General features: G+C 42.0%; 1 protein-coding gene across 1 annotated transcript in view; it reads left to right on the top strand.

The window, feature by feature from the left end:
- Positions 1-12234, top strand: part of LOC119738333 (synaptotagmin-4-like) — a 46071-nt gene that overhangs the window by 26872 nt on the left and 6965 nt on the right. The window contains exon 2 of the mRNA XM_038213182.1: positions 4919-5769. Within this exon, the coding sequence (XP_038069110.1) occupies positions 4919-5769 (851 nt within the window). The remainder of the gene's footprint in view (positions 1-4918; positions 5770-12234) is intronic.

Below are 12234 nucleotides of genomic sequence, written 5' to 3'. Positions count from 1 at the left end.
CTTTCGGGAGTCGTCTCTTATGCGCCGTGTGTGTGCACAGTTTAACGGCTGTGCACACAGCACTGACCCAGCGATTATTAAAAACACAAGTCGTTGATTCGTCGGGTTGGATTTTCACAGAAAATGCTTTTCCAGGATGGAAAGTTAATCTGCAACTAGCATATTGCCCCCGCGTAGGCGAAACAGAATACGGTGCCTAACCGAAACTGTGTAGGTATGAAACAAAGTAGGCCTATGTGTTCCAAACCTACTGGAAAAAAAATACAGTTTTCTTTACTTTCACTGTATAACTCATGGCAATCACTAACTTGTGTTCACTCAAAACACACCAATCCCAATGGAATGGACGACGAAGTGCCTGTAGTTAATTTTCAAGATTAAATATTCAAATCCACATATTCAAACTTACTTGATTTTCACGTTCTAATAATTATTATAAGGGCAGACGGGGAAATATTTGGGAGTATTGTACCTTTGATGGAACAGGAATGGCATTTTGGCACACAGTCACAGTATGTCTTCAGATATATATTTGGCTATAGGGCCATCGCAGATTTCTCCTTTGAAGAAATATAGGTAGATTAACAAGCAATTTTCAAAATTTTAAAAATGGCTGCCAATACCTATTATTTTACTGGGTGCATACCTATGTTCCCCAATACCTATGTTCCACAATACCTATGTTCCCCAATACCTATGTCCCCAATACCTATGTTCCCCAATACCTATGTTTCTCAATACCTATGTTCCCCAACCCTAACCCCAACCATAAGGATTTGAGGAATACATAGGCACTGGGGAACGTAGGTATTGAGGAACATCTGGTAGAACCCATTCTACCTATATTTTTGCAAAGCTCAAATCCACGACGCCCTATAGCAAATATTTTTTTCATGACTTACTCTGACTGTTTGCCAAATTCCATGCTTGTATATAATCAAAGGCACAATCCCATCACCTATCTGCCGTACTAAATATAGAACTAGACCCAAGTTTGTAGATCGGAGAATACGACTCAAGTTTTATAAGTTATCTTCTTAAATAAAGTTTCGTAGTACTCTTGGGGCTCGCAGTCGAAGTTTCTTGTCTCCAATGGTGTTATTTTAACTCGATGTACTGACGGGCGTTTGTCGATCGAGGAATAATTCAAAGCATAATGTGTATTGATCTCTAAATGTTACAATAACACAGTGAACGCGGCATGGGAAGTTGCGCCCCCACACACTTTTCTGCGGTTATTTTGCCAGGGTTTCATCCTTTTGTCACAATTCCAATAGAAGGAAACACAATAGGAAATGCAGACGCATTTTCTTTTGTTCGTAAAAAGCTTTGCGTGATGCATTGTATCAGTTTGCAGTTTCACAATGTAATAATCTGTAAAGAGCTTACAAACATGTACCTAAAACTGTCTTCCTATCGAGCTCCGAGTTGCCTTTTAAGTAGAAAAAACGTCCGCTTTATATCCTCAAGATTGTTTGCAATGTTAATTCCCGGAGGAACATGATAAGATCTTATCTTGCTAGCAAGAGAAGCGATGTGTATTTCAAGACATGTTTTCTTCTGATATCAAAATAAGGTCAACAGCAAACCATGTCATGGTGAGGTAGGCGACAAACGAGAGAATGAAACGAATTTTGAGGTAGTTTTGTCGACAAAGATTTACAGATCTTTTTTCAAAAGAAAGTGTGGGAAACGAGAAAGCATCCATCGTAGTCTAAAATATTCATGTTTTGTAAAAAACGGAACTAACACTAACTCGCAAGGAACTGAGCAATAATTTCTGGCCCCCGGCTAAACTTCCCCGTCTGACAAACATGATTATTAGGCCTGCGTCAAAGCGCGCCAAAATAAGCGCGGGATGTTTTTTTCTTTACGCCATGTTGCCGGCGGCAAACGTACCGTCTGCTTCCAAAAAATGCACCGCACTCGTATGTGCAGCTGCTCGCGTTTTTTTTTTTGCCAGAACACCACTCAAGCCCGAAAATTTAGAAATAATGAGCGGAGGGGGCGAAGCGACGGGGTAATGAATAAGAAAATGGTATAGGAATGACAGTCAAAGATAGAGCCCGCTCATGGGAGAAATTATGCGAAATAAGCATCAGTGCCGGAGACGCTAATAGGTCCGATGCTTGAAGCCGATTTTGTCCATCAGGGAAGACGAGAAACAAAACAGGCGTGATGCATGCACGCCGTGGTACTGTCTCAGAAACCACTTTCATTTTGTGTTATCAGAATTAAAGTGATGCTAGGGCACAGTGATTGATAAGTAAGTTTCAACTTCTTCCAATTCCAATTCCAATTCAAGTTGAAGCTTTAGAAAAAAATATAGTTGCCATTGTTTGTTGCGGAACTTTGATTTTTGGTAGCCATAGATTATATTTTACAGCTGTGCTTTTACTGCAGGTGATTGATAAGACAGCTTCGCCATAGTTTCCTGCTTTTGTCTGCTGACTGAATTGGATTAGTCGGAGTGCTTGCTTGAAATATGATTTGACTGTTTGTGACTAACCTGTGTAAAAGGCATTGCAGGAGAAGTGGATAGAATTTTTGACTGTCTGTGACTATTTAAACAGTAGGAGGGTTAATGAATAGAACTTGCAGTGGTAGAGTCTTAAGCCAATTTAATTTTGTCTAAGCAGGACTGTTCTTATCAGAACAAAAACTACATAGCGAAAGTTGATATAAGCAGGACAAGTTCTTTTCAGAACTAAATATCTTCTAAGCAGTAGTTATTACCACATGGTGTTACCGCAAACCGAAACGATATTAATATTGTCTTGTGAGAATTAAAAGTGACGCTAGCGCTAGTGTAATCGATTTTTGTTTTTGTTTCAATTTCAATTCCAGTTGAAAAAGTAGTCGCTAATGTTTGCCAAATTTTAGTTTTTGGTTGCCATAGATCAAATTAACTAATTAAAATACCAATAACAGAACAGTGTTCAGTAAAGTTATAACATTACTGTAGTAATAACTATTACGGGAAAAAGTAATTTGGGAGACATTCTCATAGACTTGTGCACAATATTTTCTATCTTTAATGTCACCTAACCCTAACTTTACCATATCCTACCGCCTCGAATTTCGGTATATTTATGTTTTGGACCACGAGCAATCGATCTAGCCCATTTGCGACAATTTTGCCTCTAAATAGGAGCTATGACATAAGGGAGACATTTAAATTAAGGTCTCCCTAATGTCCTGGTGTCTCCCTAGGGTATAATTAATCACGACAACACGTCTCCCATAGGTACCATTAACAGGTTTAGCAATGACTTCTCAATCATTTTAATTGTCTGAGATTATTTTCATTCATCTTTATCATAGTCCTCTTCTTGTAGAAATTCCCAATTCTAGAAATATCAAGCCTTTCTAAATGTCATTCTACTTTAAAATCATCAGCCCTTGCCATTATATTTGCACAAAGCATGACCGATTCAGCCTCAAAATGTCGCCGAGCTACCGTGCTCTCATTGCCAGCACGTATCCTCGTTAGCTATCTACCCCCGATAGCACCGCTTTGGATGAAGGCTGTGGGTCTGGCTGCATTACCAACCCGTGGACCGACTGACGCCATACTCAGAACCCTCTGAGTGGACTCCGCTTGTTACAAGTGCTCTCTGCCATAATTTATAACCCAAATCATGACGCTAGTGTGCAGAATTAAAAAAAAAATACTACCCAAATTCTCAGTGGTTTCTAGAGCTACAGCGTTGGAATAGATGTGATATTTGTTTTAGTCGTATAGCGCTGCTGAAACCTTCGAGTGTTTTATGGCGGGTTTTTCGCACATGGCAATCGGCAAATGGCGCAATTTGTCTCTTCCGCGCCGCGACAGATTTTGGTCGTTAATTTTGTTTTTACTCGTTGCTTTCAGGATAAACAGGAATAAATCTTGCTCTTATGCAAAGGTTGAATATATTATCTTTCCATCATGCAATGTTCACAATTTAAAATAATTATGTCGAATTTGTATGGGTGTATTTATAGCACAAAACTATATTGAAAGTGGTATTAATAAAACGGCAAACCATATATTGGATAGTCTAAAAAATAGGGGGACCACGCCCCTTTCCCATCACAAGAATTACATCTAAATGTATTACCACCGATACGCTCCAATTTTCGGACTTGAAAATCACTTTTGTTTCATCAATTTGGGGGAAAATCGGACTTGAAAATTACTTTTGTTTCATTGTTTTGGCGGTTTTCTCTCGAAATAATTTGGGAATTCGTGTTGTCGCTTAGAGGGCGCTATTTATCTCGCTTATGGTCGGAAGAATGCTCAATGAACCGTTAAATGAAATCCCTGGTCCTGCTTAAAATTTCATGATGTGCGGCGAGCATTAAAGCTCTGATGAGGGTCTCCAGGGGAAGCCGAGTTGTTTTCTTTTGACTCAGCACTACCCACGTGTTATCAATTCAAATTTCAGAACAAAATCTAAGGTCTGAAAGTAACTATCAAATTTCCAACGTTTTGGCTTTTGCCTCCCAGCTTTGAGCACCTCAACCGGAAAGATGCTTAGCAGACTAGCTTAAAGAAATTAATTAGCTAAGGGAATTAGGGCAGAGAACCAAATATAATTATACAAGTAAGTGCTATTTAAACTTTTGAATGGAAAGTGGAAGACCATCTTTGCTAAGCATAAACTATCTCGCATGTTTTATGCTGTTTGTTGTCAATGCAATCTGTAAGAAGTCAGCTTATGACATTGTTATCACATTTTGCGCCAAGGCTTGATTTTTTTCTAGGGGTTTTCCCATCCGTGTTGTACTGGGTTTTCCCCGACCAAAGAAATGAGAAGTTTGATTTTGTTTTCTCTCCGAGAGTATATTGCCTCTTACATCATCGGCTCCCAGGTTGTGAATATTTGGGTGACATTCATTAATGAAATAATCTTCTTTTGCTCCTTGTTTATAGTGTCCACGGCAGCTTTGGTCGGAGTCTGTTTGGCCGTCATTACCTCAGTCTTGCTCCTAGTCCTGAGCGTCTACCACTGCTACCGACGGAGATACAAAGCTTCTTTCTTCCATGGCGGGACGGCGGAGAAGGGCAACCGTACCTTCTACGCCAGACCCGCCAGTAAACCCATCAGCAGTCCGGAGTTGTCCTCTCCAGACTCCCTCCACGGGAAAGGGATGCCTACCCTAGGTCCTTCCAAGACCTTCCCTCCGGGTACCCTTAGTCCTGTCTCCCCGCTGTCACACGAGAAGAAAGCCCTGATGAAGACCTACAGCGCCAGCACCGGTGGTGTCAGCGGTGGGATGGACCCGGGGACCTTCAACAAGGATTGCTACTCGGAGGGAGGGGAGCTGAAGAACGAATCAGGATGGCAGGGGGACAACAAGCTGCAGGGATCATCCACGGAGGACCTGACCCATCTAGGACAGATCACCTTCACGGTGGAGTACCGCACCGACAAGGGAGTGTTCACTGTCACCATCCACCAGGCTCAGGGTCTACCCGTCAAGGATCCACAGAGCGGCACCTCGGATCCCTACATCAAGCTCTGCCTCCTCCCGGAGAAGAAGCACAAAGTCAAGACGAGGGTGATGAGGAAGACCTTGGAGCCAGTGTACGAGGAGACCTTCACCTTCTACGGCCTGGCCTACAACCAGCTGCAAGGCGTCACGCTCCACTTTGTCGTCATGAGCTTCGACCGCTTCTCAAGGGATGACGTCATCGGGGAGGTCGTCGTGCCATTGGCTAATATTGACCTGAGCGAGAAGGCCGTGACCTTGACACGAGAGGTCAAACCCAGACACCCGAAGGTGAGTCAATAATCAGTCTAGTTTCAAGGGCCGCAGAGACGTGACTTACTGTACACTTTGCTCAAGCACCCGACTGAAAGTATCAATAACAATCGCAGTGCATTGTGGTATATTAGGGAAGTTGAAACCTGCAGCATGCATTGCAATAACCCAAAGCTGTCTGTTGTACATTCTAAAAATATGCCAAATTTTGAGGGAAAAAACCTCGTAATTTTGGACCCCAATTTTGGACTCCGGAGACAGTTTTAGGGCTTATACAGCTTCGCAGGTGCTTTGAATATTTATTTAACTTTTAACTTTTAACTTTTAATATTTATTTAACATATAATTTTTAAAAGCCCGTAATATTTGTTTGGATTCTTTGTATATCTAGGGAAATACTAAATCCTACCCGCAGGTAGGATCAAACCCATTTTATCCTCGGGAGCATATCTGATCCTCGCCGCTCGTTTACAGGAAAATGCTTTCACCGAGTCACCATAATCTTAGTCTTAAATAAATAAAGACGGTTTCTTTTCGCATGGTTTCCATCTGCGTTTTAAAGAGAGACAGATGGAATGGAGAGATACTTGAAGTTGTTATTCTGGTTCCCGCGTCAAAGATACTGACAGGTCGGACTTAGGTACGGATCTGAGAGCTTATACGCCCGCGCCCTGACATTTAAGGCAGAGAGATCAGGCTTGTCCTTTTGTGGTTAGAGACTGGGACGGGTTGAGGAATTTTCTCGGATTTTTCATCAACTTTGAATTCTTTGGACTCTAGATAATCACCCGAGATGAAGCAAAGAGCATATTTTTATCTTGGCGGTTTGGTAATCACGTAGACAAAAAAATAAGCAAGCACAGCTGGGCTGAGTTTCATATCGAGCTGTTAAAACACACAAAGTTTTTGCCTGGCAAATATGTGCTGAGCAGAAAATCCGCCGGGACCAGCTACAACCGATTCATACCGCAAGATAAATTGGCTGGTAAACCTGCTAAGTAAATATTTTCTGAGCAAATTGCTGTGTTTAGTAGCTTCATGAGAATTTGAGCCATGATCGATGGTGTCTGTGGTCTCGCAGATCCGGTTTCAGATTAAAACTGAGTATCGAGGAGGGGGTTTGAGAACTTTATTGCTCCATCTCATAGTGTAACCCAGTCAAAAGGGCGTTCCGTCCGCCGAGCTCATGAATACCAGTTACCCACTCAAACCATTCTATATTAGAGAGAGTTCTGAGAGCCATGGAATCGGGGAATTGAAGACAATATGGCACTGCACCTCTGGCCTGGACTTGGGGCTCCCAGTTCTGAGCATTTCGGATGCAATTGGGTCCGAAAGTGGCGACATTTTAGCTATGTTGTGGAGGGATCCTTTATTCAAATTTTGGTACTTACCCTGTTTGAAAAAACATCGTTCCTTTGTAGGGGTGGTCTTCTTTGGGTGAGAATTTCTCCAAAAAGTCATCGGTCGACCCACCAAAAATTGAACAGAAAATGAAAGACGACTCATGTTGATCATCATTTGTCTGATCAGATGTGTAGCCTGAACACCTGCGAGAGTTTTGAGTATGTTCAAAAGAATTTTGAAGTATGGGGATTTATCACAAGTCTCTACGGGAATACATTTTTACTGGGTTGCAACTCTCAACTCGTCATACTCGGTCATGGTCTATAGTTTGCAAAAGAGGCTCCCGAGAAGATGCTCTCACAAAAGGTTTGACATTGACATTCGATACGATAATGGGAAGTCGAGTTCAGAATCAATTTCCATTGTCGATTTCTTTCTCTCTCGTTTGCAATCTAAGGCGGAAGAAACTCCAGAAGGATTAAGCGATTCTATTTTTTCCATGAAAAGTAAAAAGAGTCGATATTCGGAACTATTTTTAGCAAACGGAAGCCCTTCGAAATGCATTAATATGCATATTTCAATGACGTCATTAGTTACTGCGCACGGCAAATCAGGCCGTGTCCGATACTTGGCTACGGATTTCCATAGGCCCGTGTGTTATATTCAGCCGTAGCCATTAATTTGAACAAAACCTTAATAAGGAACCCACAACAAAATGCCTGCAAGTAAAAATGCCAATGACGTCACACCATCAGAATAGACTTTTAACAGTCTATTTTGCGCGTATTTCTCTACCAAAACCCAGTAAATCTTCTAAACCCTACGCAAGCGCTAAGGGATAAAGGACCCATACATTTTGATTTGTTTTAATGCAGTCCCTGAAAATACACCTTTGTGTCCTATTTAACCTTATTTTTAATTTTCATTTTGCCATTTTCAAGGGCATTTTGGTGCCTTTTTGGTTTTTGTGCTAATGCAAATTTACATATTCATGAGCAAAAGTGTGGTGTCATTTCAGGCAGAAACCTCAATGTTACAGCTATTTGAGCACCAAAAGTTGGTAGAATTTTGGATATTTAGCTGTCATAAAAGTGATTCGTTGTTGTGTAAGTACATTTCAGTAAGCCAATGACCAACCTTTTCTCACAAATGTTTTCAATGAGCAAAACTCCTAAACCGAACAGCGTCTTCCTGAAATGACGTCACAGCAATAGCGCCCTCTGTTGTCCTAAAAAACACGGGAAAGTTTTAAATGATGAAAGAGTGCACTTCTGAATAACGTTAACCAAAAAGGGATGTCAAATAGTTTTCATACATTTGTAAGAGGAGTAGAAAGTTGCACAAAATGTGTTCCTAAAAAAAAATTATGTCTTGGCCCCTTTAACTAAACCCTGAAAATTACGTCATTTATGTTTTTGTTATAGTTAATTCTATTCAGATTATTTAATTTTATTTTGTATTTTATTTGAGGTACGTGTCGTTGTTTCGCACGTACACCTCATCTAGACTGACCCTGGCCTACTCTTCATATATTCCGTTTCTACTTTCGTGAATACTTCAGAGTTGAATAATAAGTGACAACCTTCGACATTTGCAGCCGGGAGGCCTGAAAGTGTACGAACCCCTGTCCGGTACCAGACTATTCCTCCCTTACAGCCTAATGCTAGAACGGATAAAACACGGGGTGACGAGAGAGACGAGGCTTAGCTCAGTCATGCAAGAAACCTGAACATCGTCTTGAGAGATCAGAGCATAAGATTAAATCCGCCAGTCTGCGTCTTGATGTACTCGGGCCGTGCCATATGGTACGGAAATGAACTGCGCGCGCTTGCCACCAAATGACGTCATGGATTTTCAAAGCACATTTGCTGTAGACCGCAAACTTCCTGTTGGCTTTGAGTGTCATCTATTCAGTGTATCCTCGAGCACAAGTTTAGCCTGTTGCTAAAAACATCCTCACGCTCTGAAATACTGGCTTCAAAATAAACTGGAATCCAAACCCTTTTTTGTGTGTATCGACCACGCTTTTAGATCAAGTAGAAACAGGGTGATATTTCAGGCAGTGCAAATTTGACAAATTAACTGTGGAGTTCGGGGAGTCTCGGCAAATATGGTTTAAGGGAATGTCGAGGTATCGTTTCACCGAGGTCCGTGCTGGTGCAGCGTGACTGGACGGTTTGGTGGGCGGGGATCGGGGCTAATTCGCCCCTCACGAGCCGGGGTCTTGCCCCGCTTGTCCCCGGTGTCTGCCGGAGTTTAGTTGTTAACTATCCCCCGAGAAGAGTTTTCGTAAATAGCTTTGGGACGAAAGTAAAATAGGTCATGTAGAACGACTTACGAAAGGGTTGGATATTTTAGCCCTTGGATTTTTAAAATTGTTACAGTCATTGTCGTCGTCATTTGGCTGTTGTGCATTAGGATTTTGTCACCTTTGACAGTATGGACATGGTGACCGTTCATTGGGTCGAACCAAAAATTGACTTGACTTGGGTCTGAACCCGCGACCTCTGGAACGCCACGGCTGGTTTATTTGCAATTCGAAAAAAACCCAGTGTACCTACAATGTTGTCACCTTCGTCGACCCTGTCACATGTTTTATTGCCAAACTCTCTGGTCGTCAAAACGACAATGTCATCGTTGCCATTGTCCATGTCTTTGTCCCCATCGCCATTTTCCTGCCGTCAACACTTTCAGAGTCTTTATCCTCACCGTGTTTGTAAAGTTTCAATAATTCATTTTCTTATTTCTGGTGGGAAAAAATCTCACATCACTAGGCCTACATTATCACTAACGTCTTCTTGTAGATTGCACGATATGGAAAATCGATACACATTTGCGTCACATCAAACGTACGACACCATACATTTTTGTCTTTAAGCAAACGTTGCAATTAGTTGAAGTGGGCATTATAATCCATGAAACGACGGCATTGATGTTTGACAAGAACGCTCACATTTTCTCCTGTTTCCAAAGCCTTAAAAGCATTTCATCGCATCCAGTGGGAATTGTATTTGTGCGCATGCAGCCGATCAAAAAAAAAACCACCGCGTAATCAGATGCCATTTTCGGTTGCCATGACGACAGAGGCGTCGAGCCATAAAGATCAAGCCTCGGAATCGGTAATGGCGCGCGACCCGTGAGTTTTCCCGCCGAGCGTGGTCGTCTGTTGTTATCACTGGCCGCCGTGTCCCCCGCGGGATTATAAGGCAGCCAGGCGGGCTGCTGGGAAAACATGCACGGCCCCACGCTATTGTTGTTGTTGTCATTATTGCGAGCAGTCGAGGGAATTTTCGCCCCTTCCCCCCAATTTGTTCCCGCCATTTTGTTTTTGTTGCGACACCTTGCTTCATGTCCGGATTGTGAGCTGTATAAACACGACGAACACGACTTGCGTTTACAGTGTAGGCCTACATACCTCAACTTCACATGATGCCGCTTTTCGTCTTCATTGGATACAAAGAGGTTTCATTTCATAAATTTTCAATGCAGAAAATGTCAAGCTTATAGGATTATTCAGTGTTTCCTCTCGTCTTTGAGAAGGCTTTTAAAAGTGCTGAATCAGTTTTTAAACGGAGACTGCTCAATCCAAGACATTAAATCTACGATTGCGCGGAATAGGCGAATGTGTTTTATGGTTAAAGGGAATATACAACATTTGCTTTTGCTGTTATTTTCGGAAATGGATGGATTTTTAGGGGTTGGTAATTTATAGCAAATATTGTTACACTGACTTGTTTGATGTTTTGTGTTCGTAGATGCTGGGAAAACTAAGAAAGATCAATCATGTTCTTGTAGTCTGTTCCCTGACCCCACATAAGATAAAACGGAGCAATTTATAGATGTCGGGGAATTGTAACGACAGGGAACCAGTATAACTGGCTTGTACCCGTTCATAGTTGTGTGATCGATTGCAAACAAAATGCGGACTAACTAAATATGGTAAATTGGGGGCAGTATTAAAAAAAACCCAGTTTTTTTCCAACGCTGCTCGGCGGACCAGCGTTGGAAATTGATATAAAAATATACCACTTTCTTAAAAATGACAGTACACCAGGTGCCATGACTTTACAGGATGTTTTAGACTGTCTTCACTAAGAGTCCAGTAAGGTATTTCATAATAATTTGGGAGTTTTGTTTTTGAAGTTTGCAAATGTTGTATATTCCCTTTAAACATCTTCGTTGTGTGCCAATAATTTTCCTTCGATGTCTAAATTGCAAGTTGCAGACATTTATCTATTAGCAGAATAAACGGTGTCGATTTCCATGTTCGCCTGCAATACTGTCATTAGAATAATTACTGTGTTATTTTGAACTTCCCGAGTCACTTATAATAATCCCATACTTCAAATGCATTAGTCATTAGAATAAATCTTCTGCTTACATAAAAAAAAATTCTAGGAAAATTAACCGGCACACTTGTCCAGACAACCCTAATTGAGATGGATGCTATGTGGGGGAGACAACGAATTAAGCATTTGTCAACATCATCCGAGCTGGGAGCAATAGGATAGAAATGTGAGACGGTGCAAATGATGATGGTCCGAGAAAGATGCGGGCTTGAAAACAAGACGCCATCAGAGCAAATACGTGGGGAGAAGAAACTCGGGGATGTTTCCGGACTGTCTTGAAGCCTGCGCCGTTAGCCCCGGGGGCGCGTGCGAGGAATACCGCCGCTGCGATTAAAATCCGCGGTGCTTGCGCGTGTTTGCGACTCGTAGTATTGACGAGTTACCTCCGTTCACCGACGATGGTGGGCACCCGGGGTCGGGTCTAAAATCCCCCAGGGCACGGGAGCATAATTGGCATTAAAGTGGTCACCCCTAACCTTAAAGACTTCATCTCTGGATCTGCGGGATCGTGTCACGACACTTTATATCAACAACTTACACTAAACCTGTAATCAACAAGCTTATAGTATCGTCTCTGTACCTATCTCTCCCAGCTCTATGGACTGACTGACTGACTGACTGTCACTTGTGAGCCGGGCAGTGCTATCGCACAGGGTCACCCCATAACACAAATGAATGGGCTCAATCTTGCCCATTGCGTAGACCAGATGCATGAAAAGACTTCCAGGGAATAGCCATGACTTGTTTCACACATTTTTATTAAAATATTATTTCGTGGACAAACAGC

Source organism: Patiria miniata, unplaced genomic scaffold (genome assembly GCF_015706575.1).
Source record: "Patiria miniata isolate m_02_andy unplaced genomic scaffold, ASM1570657v1 HiC_scaffold_3, whole genome shotgun sequence".
Classification (NCBI taxonomy): Eukaryota; Metazoa; Echinodermata; class Asteroidea; order Valvatida; family Asterinidae; genus Patiria; species Patiria miniata.
Note: the sequence above shows the minus strand (reverse complement) of the source record. Positions and strands in the feature narration are given on the sequence as shown.